At 36.1% G+C, this 25,281-nt stretch overlaps 2 protein-coding genes across 2 annotated transcripts in view; one reads left to right on the plus strand and one right to left on the minus strand.

The window, feature by feature from the left end:
* UBQLN4 (Ubiquilin-4) overlaps positions 1-1,605 on the plus strand; it is a 32,803-nt gene extending 31,198 nt beyond the window's left edge. The window contains exon 12 of the mRNA XM_051217810.1: positions 42-1,605. The gene's annotated coding sequence lies outside the window, so the exon portion shown is untranslated. The remainder of the gene's footprint in view (positions 1-41) is intronic.
* Positions 1,606-11,023: 9,418 nt separating this feature from the next.
* The window catches only part of MS3_00009443 (uncharacterized protein), a gene marked incomplete at both ends in the record, with an annotated part of 41,996 nt that continues 27,738 nt past the window's right edge, over positions 11,024-25,281 (minus strand). Inside the window, 5 exons of the mRNA XM_035734361.1 lie at positions 11,024-11,153; positions 13,126-13,224; positions 14,754-14,899; positions 16,651-16,800; positions 20,181-20,281. Coding sequence (XP_035587722.1) covers positions 11,024-11,153; positions 13,126-13,224; positions 14,754-14,899; positions 16,651-16,800; positions 20,181-20,281 — 626 coding nt within the window. The remainder of the gene's footprint in view (positions 11,154-13,125; positions 13,225-14,753; positions 14,900-16,650; positions 16,801-20,180; positions 20,282-25,281) is intronic.

Raw genomic sequence — 25,281 nt, forward strand, 5'->3', positions numbered from 1 at the left:
AATAATAATAATAATAATAATAATTTCTTTTTGTTTCTCAGGTGAACATACAATTTGGAATCAGTTTAATTAATATTGACTAAACTATTGATAATAGTAACTAGACAACATATTACATACCCATGCAACCAACTACCCACTCACTCACCCACTCACCCCCCCACACACACAAACACTCACATACATACATACATACAAGTACATTTATCAACAGAAGAAAACCGATCAATAAATTAGTCCTCATGACTATAATTAACCATCGTAATGATATAATACATTGAATAAACATAACAACTTATGTATAATATTAGACAAGTTATTCTTTGTTGTTAAATTATGACTATCTTTTATTATAATTTACCTGTTCAGATAATGTACCTTTTCCTTCTATAGGTGATGATGATGATGATGATGATGATGTCGATGAGGATGATGGCGGTAGTGGTGGTGATAATGAAGTTGAATTAGATGATAATTGTTTTGAATGAATAGTAGAATTATCATTGTTTTGACTTTGATTCGATGAAATATTTTTGTATGATTGTTTTTGTATAGAAGAGAATTGATGATGACGAGGATGAAGACGATGACGAAGATGACGATCATGAAGTGTTTGTAATTTCTTTTTCTTATTCTTTTTTCTTTTCTTCAATTTATATGATCTTGTGATATCATGATCAGTATTATTAGACTGTTTCAATTGTTTTGATTGATCTAATAGGATAGTTTGTATTTGATTAGTTAAAATAAGATCACCACGTAAATTGTAATATTGATTTAATGAATTTTGATCAGTGATTGTCATTTCTGGTTCACTATCTGAATTTGAATCTGAAGTACTAAATTGAAAAGGAAAATGGAAAATAATAATCATCTCATTCAAGGGGATAATTAGTTGATTACATGAACTATTTAAGGTTCATTGATGGAACAAAGTAGTTGTCAAAATATCAAGAAAAAATAAGTCCATCCTAATAATGTAAAGGATTAATGTCAGATATGGACGTCTACTTTTTCTCTTCTTGTATTTTCTAGTTATCGACTGGATTCTGAAAACCTTGATATCTGAGGGAAAGCATGGAATGCAATGGAGAGCTCGAAATCAATTAGAAGATTTGGAATTCGCAGACGACCTGACTCTTCTATCCTATACACATGAACAAATGCAGATGAAGACAACTAGTGTAGCAGCAACTTGCGCCACAACATACACAAGGAAAATAGTAAGATTTTCAAAGCAAGATTTTACAGTGCGGAAAACACCAACTTAATCAATCTTCATGGTGAAACTCTAGAAGATGTAGAAACTTTCATGTACCTGGGAAGCATCATTGAGAAACAAGAAGGATCGGATGCAGGCTTAAAAGTGACGATTGGCAAAGCAATGGTGGCATTCCTACAGTTGAAGAACAAATGGAAGTCAAAACAACTGTCTGTCAATCAATATCAAAGTAACAATCTTCAATACGAACGTCATGACATCTAGTTACACTGTACGGAGTTGAAACTTCCAGAACTACTACAATCATCATCAAGAAGGTACATGTATTTATACACAGTTGTCTACGTAAGATACTGAATGTCCGTTGACTGGATACCATCAACAACAGCTTCTGTGGGAGAGGAAAAACCAGTTTCCATTTGAAGAGGAAATTATGAAAAGACGTTGTAAGTGGATAGCACATACATTGAGGAAATCATCAAACTGCATCACGAGGCAAGCCCTAACTTGAAATCGTGAATGGAAACGGAGAAGGGGAAGACCGAAGAACGCATTGCGTTGAGCATTGGAAGCAGATATGAAAAGGATGAACGGCGAGTGGAAATAAGTGAAAATAATTGATTGGGACAGAGTTGTATAGCGAGTGTTGGTGGGTGGTCTATACTTCTCCACGAGGAGTAACAGGCGTAAGTAAATATCCTACTAATTACATCAATCCAGAAATAAATGTTTTTAATTTTTAACTGTAAGCATTTAATGGTTATCACGTATGCAATGATATCAACTATTAACAAATAATAATACCGATAAAATCGAGGAACCTATATGATTGAGTGATAATACCTGTGAATGTATCACTAGATGTAGCGAGTCCTAATCCTACGGAGATCATCAGTTCTGTTCAGATTGTGAACACAGCTGACTGACAAGTTCCAAATGACATGGAAACTAGGTTAAAAGAGTCCTGGTGTTTATCTCGAAATGTGTTGTATAAAATACACTGCACAGAGATATCTAATCACCTAGACTAGTAACCACAAAGCAATTTAATCAACAGAATACTAAGGATTAGACAAACGTATAATCGGTTACTACTCAATAATAAACTTATGCTTTTGGTTGCGACGTTTCACAGATAAACTGAGGATGAAAAATAAAAATCTATCCATCTACAATTCGATATCTTAAGATTATTTATTAGATTCATTCAGAGTCATAGATTTGAACTGGTGAAGAATCATCGAAGTAAAGTGAAAAAAACAATTAACGGCATTTGATTTAGATCATAAATTAATTGATGTTAGACTAGCGTTATAAACCTGGAAGCATTGAACAACCGTTTCATTCTAGTATATAATCGGTTGTACCTCTTATGTTCTCATTCACCACACTGTCCAAAGCGAGGCAGATGGTCTTCTTAGGGGGTCATACACGGAGTCTTCAACCTAAAGATCTGATTCACAAAGCAGTGGAGTAGTGTCAGGAGGTGCAACCACATGACTGATAATTGGTTAGTACACCATTTGTTCCTTCAGGATCCTGAAGCCTATGTGCACTATTGGTTTGGAATGAGGGTTTTCTAACTCCCCTAGATGAATCTTCCATATCCACTAACCTAGTTAATGCGCCAGACATTCGTTTTTCACCCTCTTAATTTCGTTAACAACAATAACGTCGTAAGAAGTCAATGAGTAGGACTCTCCTGTCAATGGTTGTATACACGTAAAAATATGAGGGCGTTTGGAGAGGGATAGCTAATTCTCTCCACTTTCGACCGTATCAGAACATTTATAAGTGAACTATACTAAACCAACGAATCAATCAGATTTAAGATAGTGGTTTCTTTTTTTGAATTTCATAGCGAAATTCAATACGGAGAAAGGAATAGTCAATACGAAATTGGAAACAAAATAAAATTTCACAATATTTAATTACATAAACTCTTGAAATCGATAAATATGATCAAGCTAAAGAATAAATATAAGTAGTCAATTAGGTGTTTTTATGTATATTATAGTAATTTAATAGGTGAATTTATGAGTTAAATAAAGCTAGATCACTATGGAAAACCTGAAATAACTGAATGGTTGTTTCGTCCTATTATTGGACTCTTCAGAAATATTCATCTAGTGATCATAACACAAACCATAAGGAACTGAGTAGATTTTCATTACAAACAATTATTATAACATAATTTATAAACTTGTCAAAGATGCGCACTGCTGAAGAGTCCCACAATAGGACGAAACGGCCGTCCAATGCTTCAAGATTTTCAATGGTGGCCTAACATCGATCCGTTCAAAAACTTAATAATCTCCGCAACCCGTATACCGGTATATTAAACATGTTTGATATATATAATCAAAGAAATAATTCAGTAGATATTCATTCATTATTATCTTTACTTATAATGATGATACCTAACCTTAACTCTTAATCATATCATGAGACTTCATAATTGTGATGAAAGTTTATTTGTATTTTAATGTTTTGCATCTTTTCTGATTACGTAATAACTGGAAGAGATGATCCAACGTCACTTTCAGAAGCTCTCTAAGTCATCTATGCAATATAGTTCCTGAGTGAAAGTTTGTGAAAATGATTGACTCCCTAGACTGAAATAAGTGAACAACAGTTCAATGATCCATCTACCAATATTACACTATTAAAACACTTCATAGCTTTAAAGTTTCTGTTTAATCTTGTACAGTTATTCAGAGTACTTTATCACATAATGTTTCCCCATGCATTATCGATCTTCACAAACACCTATTGAAAAAATGTTTTGAAGGATTAAATCATGGATTAATCTTAGCTAGACTATCATTGTAAAGATAGAAGCATTCGAATGTCGTTTCGTCTTAAGATTGGACCACGATCCCATGAACATCAAACCTCCAGACCACTGAGCAGGTATTCAACAGTGCTAATATCAAATTGTAATTAATCCACGATATTGTGAAACCCCCATGTTTTGAAAGTAGTAATAATCAGTTTTTGGGACTCAGTAACTAAGTGGATAACGCGATGGCGTTTGAAGCGAACGGTGTTGAGTTTGGGTCTCAGAGTGAACATCAACTCTGAAATGCAGATATATGCGACTGACGAGTCCCGAATAGGACGAAACACGCATCCTGGATTTCACTGCTAATGAGATTTCGAATAAGAAATTTTTTTTAAAAAAACACACAGCTTATAATGGAATTGTGACACTGATTTTCTAAAGGCTCAATTATTACTAGCTTTATTAGGTTATTGGTACAATATAGAATTCTCAGTACAAAGTATTACAACAAGTTTCCGTTTCTCACTTGTTGATTGATCCTGACGATCAATATTGATTGATTGGCAGTTCAGAAATTGATATCTGATTAATGTATATATTCTTTTCAATGCATACTGTCAACCATCACGATGTCTCCGATTGTACATTTTTGTAACTTGTACATTCTGTGTTTTTTTGCGAAATCCCCGTCGCTAATTTGTTGTGACTTTAAGCTCGGTTAGTTATTACGTGATTTATCCGTTGATCAAAAATACGGCTTATACAATCTCAACACTGTGTCAAACCAATGACGTTCGGCCGGTATAACCAGCCTACCTTCTTTATTGGTCCTTTGTTCGCTTAGTCCGTCCAACTAAGTCTAGAGCGTCAATAATAGCTTACACTATGCGAATCATTTATTTCAAACATACTTGGTTTATATACCAACCAAACAGACCACATCGTACCATAAAATAGGAAACAATGTCTATACAAGATCAAGCCCAAAAGTGGTTGTGAACGTAGGAGACTGTAATTAATAGACTGAGCATAACTTAAGAACAGTAAACCATACAGTAATAATCTATAGGTTAAAATGAAGCTTATAATAAGATTAATATAGCCATACACAATCTAATTACTGAATAGTTATACAATAAGAATATATGTATAACATCGGTCCATGAATACTTCTCAGAAGTTACTCGTCATTTAATCTTCTCTAGGATATAACAGTACAACGAAGGGTCGTAAACATTTCATAAACACACCTGAATAGGTTATGAAACTAATAGGCATAATCATGCGTTCGAACAAAAAAGAAGACAGATAATATCTAGATGGCAGCAACAAGTAGGTCAGATATTCAAGTAGACCACCTATCTTGACTAAGATTAATTAGTTTAATCTGGTCAGCATTTTCATGCTTAAACCTCCTTCTTTACCCAAGCATGGAATGAGCAGTAACTCTAGAAGACCTACAGGCAGAGTTCATTTACTGAGATAGTTAACATAATTATTATCAAAAACGGTTTTATGAATATTATAGTAATTTTAATAGTTAAGATCATGAGTCAATTGAAGCTAGATATCACCATGGAATACCTGGAATCACTGGATGGCTATTTCATCTTACTGTAGGATTCAATGGTCTAATGATGAAGCACTTTTCTCACAAGACTGATAAGTCCTAAGTTCGAATCCTACACGAGGAAAGATCGTGGATTTTTATAGTTAACATAAATTATTTTCAAACTTACCAACTTATATCATTATCATTTGTATTACATAATTCATTTTCATTCAATTCAATATTATGTAATTCTATTGATTTTTCTAATACATGTATTGCTTTAGCTAATTGTTCCAACGAATCCTTCATTTGATCATGATCACTTTGATCATCATCAATTTGATCGGGATCATTTAATGAATAATTTAATATTGAATCATAATTATTATTATGATTATTAATAGTTGACTGAAAGAAGTGCTTATTAGTAGTATATAATTGTGATTTGATAAAATCATATGATTTCTTATTGAAGATTGATAGATTATCTTGTTTATGATATAGAAGAAGTAGAAGAAGAAGAGAAAGAAGAAGAAGGTATCATTATGGACAGGTTTTTTATGGATAATTGAATCTGTTATATACAACGGAATTCCGATATTAAAATGCATTATTCAGATTTGTATATATAAATATATAGCTTATGTCTGTTACTGCTCGTGGAGGAGTCTAGGCCATCCACCAGCACTCATCACCCAACTCTATCCTGACAAATACTATCCAGTTCCTTCCAGTCGCTATTCATCATTTTGATGTTTACTACACTACTCGACGTACTGTGTTCGTCGATCCTCCTCTTTGCCGCTTCCCTTCACGATTCCAAATCAACACTTTTCTCATGATTCCGTTCAGTGATTTCCTCAATGTTTGTCCTGTCCACTTACAAAGTCTTTTCATAATTTCCTCTTCCAATGGAAACTGGTTTTCCCTCTTCCACAGTAGACTGTTGTTGATGGTATCAAGTCAACGGACATTCAGTATCTTACGTAAACAACTATGTATAAATACTTGTACCTTCTTGATGATGGTTGTAGTAGTTCTGTAAGCTTCAACTCCGTAGGAATGCCACCATTGATTTGCCAATCGTGACTTTTAGGTCTGCATGGGATCCTGCTTGTTCATCGATGATGATTCACAAGCAAGTAAGTAAATATTCGTCATTTGAATTTATCTGAGTTCATTCGCCAGTGATCACATTAAGATTCGAACTGTAATCTATTCACTTCAAATGGTTAAATGGTGTGGTGGACGCTAATCACAAGAATGTTTGTAAATGATGTGTAGCTTAACGTCGCGTTGAATTTGCAATTATTGTAAAGGTTTTCAGTGCATTGAAAGTATTTCATTGGCAAAACACATTTGGAGATCAGATGAGAAGATAGTTTAGATAGTAGAACATACCGGAAGATGTAAGTGGAAGATTGAAAGTTATATATATTTTAGTATATTAGTAATTTGGAACTTCTCACAAAATAACAGACACTTCCAGACTATTGCAATGTTATACGATAGTACTCTCACTAGACCATTGAATTATAAAGGATCGATTTTTTATGAAATACTCTTCAAGAAACCATTCACATAAAATATAAGAGGATGAATTCTGATTGAGATTATGAATCGATCAATGTTAGAGCACCATTGAAAACATGGAAGCATTAGACTACCGTTTCGTCCTAGTGTGGAATTCCTCAGCAATGCGCAACTCGCACGCGAGATTCGAACCAGAGAATTTCAGTCTCGCGTGCGAACGCTTAACCTCCAGTGGTTCCAAATTTTTAATGGTCGTTTAATATTGAACGTTTCATGATCTCAATCAAAACTCAGAAGTCTCCACAAACCTATACTGAAGATGAATTCTATTTGGTTTTTAATCATAAACTGTGGTTCATGGAGTTTTCGATGTTTAGACGGAGAAAAGATCCACTTAAGACATGATACAAAGGAAAAAGCAACACTTCCAAATTTAACACGGAGAACACCAACATATTCACACTTGATGGAGAAACTGGAAGATGTAGGATCTCTCACGTATCTGGGAACTATCATTGATGAGTAAAGAGGATCCGATGCTGAAGTAAAGCCAAAGATTGGAAAACTAAGGACATCATTCCTTCAGTTGAAGAACAAATGGAAGTCAAAACAACTGTCTGTCAATCAATATCAAAGTAACAATCTTCAATACGAACGTCAAGATATCTAGTTACACTGTACGGAGTTGAAACTTCCAGAACTACTACAATCATCATCAAGAAGGTACAAGTATTTGCAAACAATTGTCTACGCAACATACTCAACATCCATTTGCCGGATACCATCAACAACAGTCTACTGTGGGAGAGGGAAAACCAGTTTCCATTTGAAGAGGAAATTATGAAAAGACGTTGTAAGTGGATAGGACATAAATTAAGGAAATTATCGAACTGCATCACGAGGAAAGCTGTATCTTGAAATCGTGAAGGGAAACGGGAAAGAGGAAGGTCAAAAACACACACTGTATCGATAATTGGAAGTAGACATCAAAATGATGAATAGTGTCTGGAAAGAAATGGATAGTATTTGTCAGGATAGAGTTGGATGATGAATGCTGGTGGGTGGCCTATACTTCACCATGAGGGGTAACAGGTGTAAGTAATTAAATTAGTTATCTTCTCTAGACGCAGACATGAAAAATGAGACTCTGATCAAGAAAATAATTACATTTCACCAGTAATGTTTCTCAATTATAATTTCTTAACTACTTTTTTGATCCACAGTTCTTAAGTGAACACAGTCCTGTAACAATTCAAGACTCGCTCATTCAATGATTATTCTCTAACAAAGACTGAGTGAAATATTAAGACAATTTGACTTCTGTTAGGTCCCGATAAACATAATGAATGGTAACTTTGGGATCCTTTCATGGACCAGTACTATACGTAGATTTTTATCGTATAATTGTTAAATAACTAAACTATTCATATTCATATCCCTCTTGTTATGAGCTTTATTTTGACCTATGAACCATTATTATACGTTCTACCATTCTTGAATTATGCCCTGTCTATTAGTCACTGCCTCCCACATTCACAGTACAAGTGTTGTTTCATATTCTATTGGTACGTTGTGGCCTGTTTGATTGGTATATAAACTCAGTATGTTTGAAATATAAGGATTCATATTGCAGAGGCTGAGACTGGTGTTCTGGACTTAATTGGCTGGGCTAGGCGGAAAGTAGAACCATTCAGGATTCTAGGCTGCTCGCACGTGATTTACGCATCCTTGGTCCGATCGATAATTCACTGACCTCTAATCGACGATCACAAGATACAACAACTTCCATGATTCAGTGGTAATGTACATTTTATAGTAGTTTATTAGTAATATGAAACATGGGTATAAATTCTTAAGAATACTAACGTCGTATTAATTACTTCTGTGGATAGCATATTGATTTTATCTAGGAATAATATTGAATTATATGAGTTTCTAAACTATTTTCTTTATTGTTATGGGACTGCTCAACATTGCGCATCCACGATCCCGCCTCGCGAGATTGGTGGTTTATGGTGGTCCATGGTGATCTAGCTTCAATTGACGTATAATCTTAGTTATTAAAATTACTATAATCTCCACAAAAACCCCTTCTGATATTTTCTATACTTCAGGATAATTCTTTGTCTTAATTACGTCGATGAATAACAACGGACAATGCGTGTTCCACTTTCAGTTGTCCAGCTTTTCGTTTATGTACTGATGATACTCAACAAATTCTTAGAACTAAAGTAGGAAAAGTGAAATTCAAATCTTTAACTAAACTGTCGAAAATCGAATCCTTTAAGTATTCCGCTACTGATCCACTAAACTAAGTCATCGGTGTACTTAATTTTTCAAATTAAGTATCTATATCACACCAAATGCCCTAAGACGGCCGAGAGTAGGGAAAGTCAACTCTCCCTATCCAAATGCTTTCACATGGCCACGCGTATACAACCACTGACTGAGAAATCCTACTCAATGCCATCTCGTGGTATTATTGTTGTTTACGAAATAAAGAGGATGAAGAGAGAATCTCCGGTGCTTTAACGGGTTGGCGGGAACGGAGGATCCATCTAGGGGAGTTGGAGAATCCTCATTCCAAATCAATGGTACACATGGGATCCAGGATCCTGAGTGAACAAATGGCGTATGAACCAATCGTTGGTCACTGACTACCATGTGGCTGCATCCCCTCACGTTCCACTGTCTTGTGGATCAGACCTTTAGGTCGGAGACTCCAAGTTATGGCCCCCTAAGAAAACCACTTGCTTCGATTTGGGCACCCGGGCAGTATCCCAGCTCACACAAATCGAATGATTTCTGTGGTGCATATTTATTTGGTGTCCCTTTGTACCAATATTTATATGTTCAAATAAATAAATAAAATACTGTTGGCTAAGTCGAGTTTGAAGCAGTTATCTTTCGATTATCAATTAATCCATTAAAATACATGATCGAATGTCAATTTCACTTAAATCACTGCGTTTTATTTTGGTTATCCTTGTCCAATTTTCATTTCGAAACTGTAATATTGTTTTATGGCTTGAAAAGATAGTTACTAGATGGATTATACTACTCACGAGTAGTAAACTTGATAATTAATAAAATATTTAGAGATCCTTCAGATCATTGTAAGCAAAGATGGAATCCATGATGTGCGTTCCGTACTATTTGGGACTCATCAGCTGGATGTACCTGCATATCAGAGTTGATGTTCACTTTGGGACTCGAACCTAGCACTGTTCACTTGAAACGCCATCGGATTATCTACTTAGCTACTGAGTCCTGATAGTCACTGGTTTGTGCAATAGGGTGAAGTTTAAATTCACTTGCTATTATTTACTTGAATCTACCCATTGATGTTTAGGACTGCAACTGATCAGTCTGTTATTGTCATATGTTCATCCTGTACGTATTGCCTCGATATAGCCTTAATTCACGAGCATAATAAACAAAGATAGATTGTGGGTAGCAGTGGAGCGAACGGTTATGGGTTCGAGTCCCAGAGTGAACATCAACTCGGAGATGCAGGTAAATCCAGCTGAAAAGTCCCAAATAGGATGAAACGCGCATTCTGGATTCCACTACTAGCCACTATACATCTCTGCTTATAATGCTTGTGAATTAAAGCAAGATCGAGTCAATACGTACAGGATGAACATATGCCAATAAGAAACTAATCAATTGCAGTCCAAAACATCAATGGGAAAATTGAAAGTAGATCCTCCATATCCACGAGCCCAGTTAAAGCGTTGGACATTCTCTTTCCATCCCCCAAATTTTGTAAGCAACAATAATACCACGAGAAGGCAGTGAGTAGGACTCCCCTGCCAGTGGTTGTATACGCATGGCCTTATGAGAGCATTTGGAGAGGGAGAACTAACTTTTCCCACTCTTGGCCGTACCAGAGCGTTTGGGGGCCCAATACTTTAATTATGAATATAATTTATAGATTACACAAAATGTTACCTTTATGTTCTTCAGATATTGTATTTTCAGGTGTCAATGGAATTTTTGTCATCCATAAATTGGTAAGCGTTTGTTGTGCTAAGTTCTTTAGAGTTTCTTTAAGTTTTCTAATACATTGAAAATAAATGTATAAATATATTATGTGATAGACATAACCAGAGTTCATGACTTTTATCACTCAATATTCATGAAATAAAATCAACAGAATTCTGCCATTTATTTTAATAGTCATGTCTCCACCTGGAGCCACTCTAGGGTTACTGCCGGTCCTGAGCCCGGATAAAGGAGGAGGGTTGGATATAGGGTTAGCGACCCCATCTCGTAGAAAACTAACTCGCTAACAAAGCGCTAACCAGAAAAAAATTATTCAATACTACAGATCCATTGGTCAAACACTATCAGTAATAACCTGCTTTGGCGAAGAACAAACCAGCTTCCAGAAGAAGAAGAAGAAGAAGTAATTAGGAGAAGACTCTTGAGATGAATAGGGCACACACTGCGGAAATTATTAAACTGTATCATAAAGTAAACCGTAACTTAGAATCTTCAAGACAAAAGTACAAATTACATATATTGCATTGCGAATAGAAAGTAGACGTTAAAAGTATGAATAGCACTCGAGAATAACTAAAAAGCACAATTCATGACAAAGTAGGTTAAAGATTATTGGTTAGCAGCTTATGCTCTACGAAGGATAACAGCAGTAATTCTGCTTCAATGGATTTAAATAATTTAAAATTAATATTGATCGAATAACGTAGTATTTAATTCTTTGACATTGCATGCACTATATCAAGTCATCTAGACTAGTGACCATATTACAACTTGGTCGATAGGATTCAATCTAAACTAAGAACGACCTAACATACATGACATTGATCACCACCCAGTGATCAATCAGTTGTAAATAGTGACCCGTTTAATTAAAATAGATCGTTAATACAGTAAAGATCAACTGCAACGGTTCCGTTTTAGCTACGAATATCATATCCGGCAATTCAGGTTTGTTTTGTATTCCTTTAACAAGTAATTATTGTACATTAGAATGTAATTTCCATTCGAGATTTCATTTAATGTCTTATATGTCTCTTTTCTTTTAATTTAATGTGGTTATTCACGCTACACTAAATATATGCATACTAGACAGTTGTAGATGATTTGAGTTATTTTTTCTGGTGAGCATATTTTAGCGAGTTAGTGTTCTACAGGATGAGGTCTCTAACCCCATGCCCAACCTTACTCCTTCATCCGCGCTCGGGACCAGCAGTAGCCCCAGGGAGGCTACAGGAGGAGTAGATATGCACTAATCAAATCACACGTGATGGAGAAGCTTTAGAGGATGTAAAAACTTTTACATATCTGGGTAGTATCATTGATGAACACGATGGATCTGATGCAGATGTGAAGGCGCGGATCGACAAAACAAGAGTAGGATATTTATAATTGAAGAACATCTGGAACTCAAAACAATTGTCTCTCAAGCAACACCAAAGTCACAATTTTCAGTACAAATGTCAAAACAGTTCTACTGTATAGAGTGGAAACTCGGAGAACTACGAAAGTCATCATCCAGAAGATACAAGTGTTTATTAACAGTTGTCTATGCAAAATACTTCAGATCTGTTAGTCAGACACTATCAACAACAACTTACTATGGGAGAGAACAAACCAGATTCTGGCGGAGAAAGAAATCAGGAAGAAGCGTCACAAGGTAAGCTCTCATCACTTGGAACCCTTAAGGCCAACGGAGAAGAGGAAGACCAAAGAACACGTTACACCGAGAAATGGAGACAGATATGAGAAAAATGAACAAAATTTGGATAGAGCTAGAAAGGAAGGCCCAGGACAGAGTGGTTCGGAGATTTCTGGTCAGCGGCCTATGCTCCATTGGGAGTAACAGATGTAAATCAGTTAACAATGTAAGACAGTTGTAGATAAGTTCCAAAACACGAACTAAACTATTTAATGAAAAGTACACTTCAGTAATGTGACATTTACTCACTACAATGAAAGTACCTAATCCAATGTATTCTTTGAACCGATCAATAAATAGTTGATACAAAATCAATATTTACTTACAATGGATTACATAATACTTCATAAAATTTATATAATGAATATCCTAATAGTTCACCCATTTTCATAAAATCGTCCACTTCAAATTTCATTAAACTATTACTGAAAAGAAAGAAATTTGGCAGTTAATTATAACCAATATTGTACTTGGCATAGGTATGTATATGTGTGTGTATTTGTGTGTGTGTGTGTGCGTATGTATGTATGTATGGATACTGATCCTTATTACAATATTTTGTAACAGTAAAGAAAGTGAGAGAACTATTACATAACATGAACAATCAATGAATCGATAATAATAACGCTAATCAATAATTGTAAATCAATTATTGCAAAATGTTAGTTTAGATGTAATAAACCAGAATTTATTTATTATTTATTTCAACACATAAATATTGGCACAAGAGGGCACCAAATATATATGCGCCACACCATATTTGTGTGTGTGTGGGCTGTGATACTGCCCGGGTGCCCAGACCGAAGCAGGTAGTTTTCTTTGGGGGCCATACCCCGAGCCTTTGACCTAAAGGTCTGATCCACAAGGCAGTGGAGCATCGTGAGGAGATGCATTCCCATGGTAGCCGGTGACCAACGATTGGTTCATACGCTATTTGTTTCCTTAGGATACTGGAGCCCATGTGCACCATTGGTTTGGGATCCGGTTAAAGCGCCAGACATTCGCTTTTCGTCCTCTCAATTTCGTAAACCACACCCCCGCCACGAGGAAGCAGTGAGTAGGACTTCCCTGGCAGAGGCTGTATACGCGTGGCCGTGTGAGAGCATTTCGAGTGGGAGGGCAGGCCCACCCCACTCTCCGCCATATCAGGGCATTTGGGGGCAATAAACCAGGATAGTGTTTAATAGATAGACATATTCTATCATTATCACTTATGATTATCTTGAGGAATATGATAGGAAATTATATATCCCTTAGTATGATTGTAACTAAGAGACAGTAAGTCACAGAGTGATTTCATTCATTGTACCATTGAGAACCATAAAGTACTAGACAGTTGTTTTGTCCTGTTTTTGGAACTCCTTAAAAAAATGGGTAATCATGAACTTAATAGGAATCAAACTCAGAACCATCAGATCACTTGAGAGACGCTTACCATATTACAATCCCAACTTCTATGAATTTATGATATAGTTCGATGATCATTCAATTTTATTGGTGACAACTGTTTCATTATTTTTTTTATTGAGATCATGAGTCGATTGATGTTAGACCACCGTTGGTAACCTGAAAGCACTGGACTGCCGGTTCGTCCTATTGAGGGACTCCTCAGCAGTGCGCATCTACGATCCTGTTCGTGGGATTCAAACCCAGGGTTTTCAGTCTCACGCGCGAACACTTAACCTACTGGAGCACTGAGCTGGCATCCAATGGTGTTAGTGTTTCATTATTGACATATCTGAACATTACAAGTTATGAATTCTCATTAAAATTATAGAAACAACCTGAAGTAAGTCACTATCTACCTACAAATGATATGAATCTCTATAGAACTGATAACCTTATACTAACCTTCAATCATATTAGGCACTTCTTTCCAAACTATGTCATGGAAGACAATAACAAAACCAGAAAAATAGTGAAAAAGTATTGATTTTTTCTTCCAAAAACTAACTTTTGTAAAGTTGAACCATTAAATGTTGCTTCTAATGTGAAACTATTGATCACTTCAAATTCTCTCCAAAATACCACCCGACTTGTAGATTCTTTACTTGGATGAACAGTGAATCGACAATTTGGAAATGAAAAATACGAAGTGGCCTGAAAAAAAAGAATGTTAAATGTATAATGTGGTATGTACTACTGATTTCGAAAGATATAAATAGTATGTATTACCCGTCAATCGAAAGTGAAATGTCTAGCGACAGAAGGTTAAGAAGATCGAAGAAAAAGTGAACGAGAATAATGAATGATCGGTGTGGAAACAAAGGAACAATAATAATCATAGGCTCACTAGTGATTAGCTTCAAGATGGATTTCTTGGAGTTCTAATGAGAAGCTGTGACCGATGGAGTTTATTCGGTGTCGAGTGTGAGACAGTTATACACCTCAGGCGATGGATGAAGGTTTGCGCAGGATCATGAACTGATTGAAGCTAGACATTAACACCGTTGGGTGCCGGTTCATTTGTCTAGAGGTTGAACATTCGCGTGTGATACTGAAGGTCTTGGGTTTGAGTTCCATGTGTGGGATCGTGGATGCTCACTACTAAAGAGTTCCATACTAGGATAAAACGGCCGTCCGGTACATTCAAGTTTTTGATGGTGACCTAGCTTAGATTGACTCGTGAATTCAACTTTGAAAACACTAAAATCTTCACAATCTCCATATTGATAATTAAGCTATTCATCAATGGATAAAATGAAAGATACAGATGTTCTATCGTCCACAATTTCAACCAGAGTTATGATTGTAGAGATTTAAGTTTTAATCATTCACAAGAATCCATTATTTATACTTCAAACCTGATTATTTTGTTTAGAAAGATGACTGGAAAGTTTACTGAGTGATCACCGAGTAGTAAAAATATATCATGCTGATCTAATCCATAGTGATGATCAGATTCTGTAGATCAGCTCTCAGTGTTAGATTATCTGCAAATTCAAGCACTCAGAAAACATGATATTATTTACTATCTAATGACCAGTCTATTAAAATAGTTTAATCCCATAGAAGGTCTTGTCTCAGCTAGTTCAGTGGTAGTATCTCTTAATATGACAGTAGGTCACCCTAGACTCAATCCCATAGGAAGTATCATTTCCCTCGAAATTTTAGGTACGCTTTACTAATGAATCTTAACAAACATGAGACCTAAGTCATGAGCTTCCTATCAATAGTCTCCAACTACTTAACAACCGAATACAATGGATATTAAATTACATGAATTTATAATCACATTATAATTGTATCGACAGAATTCAATCCACAGAATCACAAATTACACTACTCAATGATCTGTCAGTGTATGCATACTTCATTGCGTTATTTATGGATCCGATGAATATTGATGCCCTCAAATGCCCTGGTACGGCCGAGGGTGAGAAGATTCGGCTCTCGCTCTCCAAATGCTCTCATATCGCCACGCCTATACAACCACTGACTCCTCGCAGCATTATTGCTGTTTACGAAATTGAAAGGACAATAAGCGAATGTCCTGGGCCTAAACTGGGTTCGTGGATATGGAGGATCCACCTAGGGGAGTTGAAAAACCCTGATTTCAAACTAATGGTTCACATAGGCTGCCTCCAGTACCCTGAGGGAACAAATGGGATATGAACCAAATGGCGTATGAACCTATTGTTAGTCACCGGCTACGATGTGATTGACCCACCGCCATGTGAACCAGACCTTTAGGTCCTCTAAGAAAACCTCTTGCTTCGATTTAGGCACCCGGACAGTGTCCCAGCCCTCATACAAATCGAATGATTTATGTGGCGCATAATAAAATTGAATATTGATATTAGTGTAAAATGTACAAAAGATACATCTAAGTATACATGAATTAGACTAACCTGTTGAGATATGATATATGGAAGTATTCTTTCATGTAAAGATTTCTTAGTATTATTAAATATTTTAGAATGTCTATATAATGGATCACAACCATACATGAATATATTATTCCGTCGACTATGTCCATGCATATCACAATAAATAACATCCTAGTTTTAAATAGAAAGAAAAATATAACTTTATTTGATTATTATCAGAATGGAGGAGGGTTTGTGGAGATTTCAGAATTCATGAACCGTGACCAATGGAGTTCAACCAGGTCTGTTGTGAAATAGTAACTTACTGAAGACAATGGTAGACAAAGGAGCAATTTCGTGGATTAGTTGAAGTTAGACATTAACACCAATGGATGACAAATCAGCGGTTTAAAGGTTAAGTGTTCTAGTATGAGACTGAGGTTCGAATCCTGAGTCGCGGAATCGTGGATGAGTACTATTGAGTTGTTCTATACTACGACGAAATGGCTATCCAGTGCTTCCAGATTTTCCATGATTGACTCATGAATTAAACTATTAAACTTTATATGAGAAGTATTATGAATTTTTAGAAAAGTGGGTCATTTTATAATCTTAAAAGTTACATGTTGAAGCTAATCCTTACTGAGAAGATGATTGTTATCACTATGGGGATTTGAGAAGATTGTAGTAATTTCATAGTTCAAATCATGAGTTGATCAAGACTAGACCGTCCAGTGATTACAGGATTTTAATTCTGGTCTAGCTTAGATCGATTAATGATTTCAACTGTAAAAAGTACCACAATATTCATATATCTCCATACGAATAATTATAGAAGTGATGATATTTGGTAATACTGTAACTAGTTTTAATGGATTACATTAATTGATGAGTTTGTCATTAAACATTAATACCATTGTGATCTCTAACAGTGAATGTATTTGTTACTCATAAATGCTCTCCATTTAATTAGCTAAATAGGAGAGACTACAATTTATGAACGACCTTTGAACGACGCTAAAGTGACCTTAAGAAAGTCTACCTAATGACTAGTACCAAATGAGGGTTATCAACCAGTGTATGAGGAATTCGAATTATGATTTACAGTTGATGATTAACGTTAGGAATTAGATTCAAGGTTTTTATCATGAACTGACATCAGCTAAAATGCCAAAACACTATTTAGCCAAGTGGATGAATGAATTTCGCGCGAAAATCCAAGACCTTTTATCTTATACCTGATTGGTTCATCCTTAAATTATAGTTCCACTTATGATTGCTTAGTATCTGGACTACTATATCTATATCTATTCCATTAATCATAATCTTTGATTTAGCGTATTAACTATTGTTATACAACTTAATATTTCTAACTTGTTACCAGTCTCTTACTTATAGCTTGCCTTATTCATAGACATTTTGGCTTTTCATTGTATGGTTTCATGTGGTTCAGTATGTTTGTATAATTCAAGATAGGTGAATAGAGGGCCAATAGGATATAGATTTGTTTTGCCTTAAAGTTAATTATGCAGATCCCAAGATAAGAACAGCCAACAAGGACAGACTGCCTAAATTCGCCAAATCTATGTGTATCTATCGTTTCAACTGCTCCTGTGGAGCCAGTTATATTGGGCGTACAATTCGGCAAGTCCGTCATCGCATTACTGAACATCATCCGTCGTGGTTAAACAAAGGACAGGTAAAAGTGATTAAAAGTTCTATTCTCTCTCACTTGGTTGACACAGGTCATCAAGTCGAATTGAATAAAGCTTTTAAGGTTATCTATAATATCCCATCTAATTTGCCACATGGTTTACGAGTGCGCCTCTTGCACATTGCGGAAGCCATCGCAATCCATGTTCACAAACCTGACCTTTGCATTCAAAAGAGATTCGTACAACCACTTTCCCTGCCCTGGCCATCAGTTTAAGATTTCCTTCAAAAGAACTATTTTTCATACTTCTTCCATTTTTTTTTTAACTTTTGTAATTTTATTTCGGTTGCTTTTGAACTTAATAACTTCTCAACATTCATCTCTTGATTCTTACGTAACTACCATCCTATTGACCATCCGTTAAAATTCTGTTCCTTCTTTGTTTCTTACATTACGCAACTTAGCAACTTCTTGATCACTTTGAATATTAATAATCCTCTTTCTTCCAATTAATCAATGTTAATTTAAATGTCATTATGTAATTATTATTACGTAACGTATCCACTCGATGAGTATTATATTATTATTGTAAAACGTATATATATTAGTGTAGAGCCATGATGAAAAACTAATTGAAAAGAAATTTCTTCGTTCAATTCGTTCCTTCTTTATTTACCAAATGGCAAAATGGGAATTTTCACTAAGTTGTATAATTGTTCAAATCTAGGAAGCTTGGCTATAAACGTTATCATGTGGAATGGAAATGATCATGATGGAACTTGCTATTGGTGACCAAAATATGCGCTTCAACTTGTACAAATAATCTTTGAGTTAAGCTCTAAAGTTTGTGTTGATGGTGTCATTCAGAAGAACAATGAAAGCTCCACAAAAATATCATCCAGCTCACAGAACAAAATTCCATCAAAAAAGGGTCTAATTTGTCACAACTATCTATCGAGAAAGTATGTGTTTTTATCCTCATTTGTAATCCGGACACATCAGGCAAGCTTTTAGGTTATTACATTTCATGCACCTAGTTATTATAACTGAAATATCCATTCGTTTATAAGCATGACACATCAGACTACATTGTTCCCCAAATTATAAATCATACTTAACACACAATTAAGCCATACATGAAAGAGAATGAAACAAATGGTTTATAATATACTAATAATTACTAAGGAATGATAAGACGTATAGCACAGGGAATATCGAAGCTTAATAATCCAATTGTCTAATAGTCATACAATAAAAATATAATCGGTCATAATCTGTAAAATAGTTCTCAGAATGTCAATTTTTTCAATAATTCAGTCAGTCATCAACAACGTAGAACTTCGTACGTACGTACATCAGTTCGAGTTGTCATACCACATTAGCACACAGATACAATTGTCGATTCAAATCCCATAGTGGTAGAGGTAGTAAGAGTATAATCAGTAATCAGAAACATTAGGGTTTGAAAATGTTATTCAAGGAGTATAATCCAGTGAAATAAATTTGTAAAGAGAAAAAACAAGGGACATAAAGAATTCAGAAGATTAGAATTTGATAGAACATAAAGAGTGGATGCATCTGCGCCAAAGCAAACGATTTTGAGCCATGTCATTCAAGGTCTCTAACCATCAGTTACTATCATCTCATGGATCTCAACCAGGTAGTCTACACCTACCAAGTTGTCTTAGTCCACTTGTCAGTGACTTCATGGATTTGTTTTGATCTGGTCGCTCCTAGCTTTCTTCCAACCTATTTCTACACCATAAAACATCGCACATCGGAGCAGTCAGTGGTTGAGCATACGTAGTACATGTTTCAGTCATCTTAACCGATGAAGTTCTTCAATAATTTCTCCGTTAAAACATCAATTCAATTACTTTTACACACCTCCTTATTGATTTTTTTTCTTATTACTTACTTTATATGTTTTTTTACACCATTTCACAAGTTGTTTCACTGTCCATACAGTTGGAAATACATCTTTTTTTGGTTGACGATAATTACGATTTAAATCTCTCCCTGTTAGTGAACATCTTTGAAAAAATAGAAGAAGAAGGGGGAGTCAATTCGAGAAAGATACAGTGTAAATAAATGCTGTCAAATGATTATATAAGGATTTTAAATAAAGTTTCCACACTGATTTGAACCATTCCAACTAATATGCAATTCAATTTAATAGCTTATATCTAAAAGGTATCCCGATAAACGTATCTTTTAATCAATTACAATAATGGAAACTCTTGTTGATTTATTCAAAATGTTAGATAATGAGAGAATTATTCTACTACTGACCTTAAGCCACAATATACTTACTTACTTACTTACTTACGCCTGTTACTCCTAATGGAGCATAGGCCGCCGACCAGCACTCTCCAACCCACTCTGTCCTGAGCCTTCTCTTCTAGTTCCATCCAATTCTTGTTTATTTTTCTCATGTCTACCTCCATTTCTCGGCGTAATGTGTTATTTGGTCTTCCTCTTTTCCTTTGGCCTTGAGGATTCCATGTGAGGGCTTGTCTTGTAACGCAGTTGGGTGCTTTCCTCAATGTGTGTCCTATCCATTTCCAGCGCTCCTTCCTAATTCCTTCCTCCGCTGGAATCTGGTTTGTTCTTCCCCACAGTAGGTTGTTGCTAATAGTGTCCGGCCAATGGATCTGAAGTATTTTGCGTAGACAACTGTTAATAAACACTTGTATCTTCTGGATGATAGCTTTCGTAGTTCTCCAAGTTTCCGCTCCATACAGTAGAACTGTTTTGATATTTGTGTTGAAAATTGTGACTTTGATGTTGCTTGAGAGACAATTGTTTTGAGTTCCAGATGTTCTTCAGTTGTAAATATACTGCTCCATCTGGAGTCCCTCCGGGGAATACTGCCAGTCCCAAGCCCGGATAAGGGATGAGGGTTGGGCATGGGGTTAGCGACTCTATCTCGTAGAAAACTAACGCGCTAAAAAAGCGCTGACCAGAAAAAAAATACTCAAACCTTTTAAGCCACAATATAGGTAACCATGAAACATTGATGTTGTTTACTAGCTAGTTGGTGTGTAGATCGCTCAAATCAAGAGAAGCTATCTCTAAAGTGATTATAAAACTTAAACATATGTTCACTTGATGTTGTTTACTTGTACATTCCCATTGTTATTTAAGAATGCAATTGATTAGTCACTTGTTGGCATATGTGCCTCGATATTACCTGAAGTCACAAGCTCTATAAACAAAGATAGATAACATCTAGTACCGTATCACGCCTGTGTTCATTAGTCTGGTTTTTGAACAGACCAGTTACTTTATTCTTCTGGAATCATCGTCCATATATGTTTTGACCATATCAATTATCCGCTTATAATATTGACTGTTTTCATTTGAGTATGCGAGTTTATCGGTTATTTTATTTATCACGTCATTAGTTTGTTTTTGTTTGGCTATAAATAGTGAGTCAAGCTAATAACAAAGTGAGATGGTGCATTTGCCTTCTTCTCTTCGCTTTATCGCTTTTGACTTTAACGGCTGTCTCGATAAATGAATGGCTGAAATAAATTCATCCCAACCAATCTGTATTTGGCTTTATTTATTTATTTGAGCACCCAAGTCAATTGATTTGTGTGTGGGCTGTGATACTACTCGGGTGCTTAGACCGAAGCAAGTGGTTTTCTTAGGGAACCATGCCCGAAGCCTTCGACCTAAAAGTCTGATCCACAAGGCAGTTGATCAACGTCAGGAGACGCAATCACATGGTAGCCAGTGACCAATAAATGGTTCGTACACCATTTGTTCCCTGAGGATCCTGGAACCCATGTGTACCATTGTTTTGGAATGAGGGTTTTCCAACTGCCCTAGGTTGATCCTCCATATCCACTAACCCGGTTAAAGCATCGGATATTCGCTTTTTGTCCTCTCAATTTCGTAAACAACATCCCCGCTGCGAGGAGGCGGGAGTTTCAACAACGTTAGTTTAGTTTAGGTGGAGTTTTGTTCTCCGAGCTAGATGGTTTTGTCGTGGAGCTTTCATTGTTCTTCTGAACTACATCATCATCACGAACTTCGAGTAGAAGTGGAGTGTTCGAATTTCTCCACATAAGTCTCATAGCTTGTCCTGTAGACCTTGATGTTGATTCTTTATTGTTGACCTTTAACTTATCGTTGTTTACTTCTCGATTTTGGTTTTATCTTCTATTGATTTGATTTTTGATCATATGTTTGTCTGTAATTTTTCTGATTGGTTGATAAATTTGGTCGGTTTCAATGTTTGCCGATTGCAGATTAACCTGAGTGACAAGCTTCCAAAAATTCTCTGGTGATTTTAGAACCGCCCCACCGCCGCCGCAAGAATGAAGTGAGTATGACTTTCCTGGAAGTGGTTATATGCACGCGGCCATTTGAGAATATTTCGAGAAGGAGACCTAACTCTCCCGGCTTTCGACCGTATCAGGGTATTTGGAGACAATTATCATCAAGTTTCAGTAAGATCTGTATTTGAATGATTACATTCAGCTAATGGATTGCTGTTGTTCCCTTGGTGGATGGATAATTAAAATCTTTATCTTTTAACTTACTAATTGTGTAAACTATATACACACAACAACATCAAATTATTGATTAACTGCTAGTAAATTGTTATATTAGAAACAGTAATCAGCATTTTTCCGATGTTATTTGCTACCATGGCGTGATGGTCGGGTTGGTTATTGTAGTGATTCAACCAAGCTAATATTAGCTGGAACATATGTTCCTTTAGGTCAGCTAAGTCGGTCGGAGAATGATATGGCTAAAGGCAGTAACTGAAGATATAACAACAGTATGGTGTGTCTCTTGAACAAACAGCATAAACTGTACATACTTATCAGGTTCTACATTGCAACTGATTGACTGGGTAATCAGCATTTAATTCAAACTACTACACTGATAGACCAGTCTTATTTCAAGTCATTGCAATAACATATTGAGAAAAGATATCTGAACTGGTTTATAATTCAAATTTGCCGCAACAAATATTTTTATGTGTGTCAGAAATTTTGACATTTTCGTTTACTACCCTACATAAGTGCTGTATGTAGTATAAGCTATGTGGTTATGTAGAGCTGAAGGTCTCACATGAGACTGGAGGTCTGCCATTGATATTGTGGATGGTTCGGTATTACTTTGGCAAGTTTTGCTGACTGTTCATGCGCAAAATTGGTTTGCTGGTTAACCGATTTCATTCATACTGGTGGTTGCTTTTCAGTGTTCTCAAGGGCCATTGGGACATTGTAAGGCATGTTGCCATTACTAAAATTAATGAGTTTGACTGTCGTGTAAGCGGAATAGGTCAACTCTGGCCTGTTCTTGCTGTGCACAATTGATTCACGCGATCATTGATCGGAATAACTAAACATGTGACGTAAATGTGTACATGAATGGTGTTTGGTACCTGTGTGGTTGCGCCACAGGATTGAGCTTTACTATTCAGATTGTAACATTAAAGTCTACATGATGTCTAGTTCTCCTGTGAAGCGGGATTGAACTGTACTGCTCGGGTTATGAAGTTTAAGCCTGGACGGTGTCTGGTTCTTGTGGAAACGGGATTGAGCCCTACTATTTGGGCTACACATTTTAAACCTGGGTAGTTTCTGGCTCTCCTGTTATATGGGATTGAGCTGTACTGTTTGCGTTGTCACGTAAAAGTCTGGATGGTGTCTGGTTCTCCTAAAAACCAATATAGAATTACCCTGGCTCACAAGGGTATATTATATAACTTTGATGATATAACTAACACTATGACATGATCCTTACAAAACATTACAACATCGAATAACTTGTCTAACACACCTTTCAGCATAGTGATTTCTCATTAATAACAATAATTAATTTTCAACCGATAGGTTACAATTTCAAATCCTTCTCCTTTTATAATCTGAGAGTTTTACCCAGTCAAAATCTATCCTATTCTTAACTCTTATCCCCAATCAACAATGTAACAGTGAAAAAACTAAGAGTCTATATGAAGTATTGTATAAATTGCATAACCAAAATCGTTACATCCATGAGACTATAATTTATGAACGACCATTGAACGACGCTAACGAGGCATTGAGAATGTCCATCTACTACATACTACACTTAAATGTGAGCTATAAATCATCGTGAGGAATGACGATTAATATTTACGAATTAGATAAGTGAATTTCGCGCTAAATTTCAAAATCTATCATCGTCACTCTGATTGGTTTATTCATAAATTCTAACCTCACCGTTCCATTCATCTATCTTATAACTTACCTATAGTTTCCAACAATTACTCCATCAGGATTTAACATTGGTATAATATAGAAAGTATATTGTTTTTTCAATGTTAATACAATTGATTGATTACTCGTTAAAAATTTCAATAATCCATTAGTTATCCAACTAGAATTGGTTTCACCAGGGTGGACACGAGCAGTGATTACAACTGCATATTTATCTTTATTTGGTATGTCTGTTTATTTGTTTGTCGAAATAAATAAACAAAGAAATTTTTATCAGAAGGGGTTTGTGGAGATTTTTTAGAAATTTTCACAGATTGAAATCATGAGTCAGTTGAAGCTAAACCACCATTGAAAACCTGGAAGCACTGGACGGCCGTTTCGTCCTAGTATGGGACTCCTCGGCAGTGCGCATCCACGATCCCGCACCACGCGGGGCTCGAACCCAGGACCTATCAGTCTCGCGCCAGGCGCTTAACCAACCAGACCACTGAGCCGGCGCCCAATGGTGTTAATGTCTAACTTCAACCAATCCACGAAGTTGCGCCACCATATACCACTGTCTTCAGTGAGCTGATATGGTGGCGCAACCTCGTGGATTGGTTGAAGTTAGACATTAACACCATTGGACGCCGGCTCAGTGGTCTGGTTGGTTAAGCGCCTGGCGCGAGACTGATAGGTCCTGGGTTCGAGCCCCGCGTGGTGCGGGATCGTGGATGCGCACTGCCGAGGAGTCCCATACTAGGACGAAACGGCCGTCCAGTGCTTCCAGGTTTTCAATGGTGGTTTAGCTTCAAC

Source organism: Schistosoma haematobium, chromosome 7 (genome assembly GCF_000699445.3).
Source record: "Schistosoma haematobium chromosome 7, whole genome shotgun sequence".
In the NCBI taxonomy this organism is placed as follows: domain Eukaryota; kingdom Metazoa; phylum Platyhelminthes; class Trematoda; order Strigeidida; family Schistosomatidae; genus Schistosoma; species Schistosoma haematobium.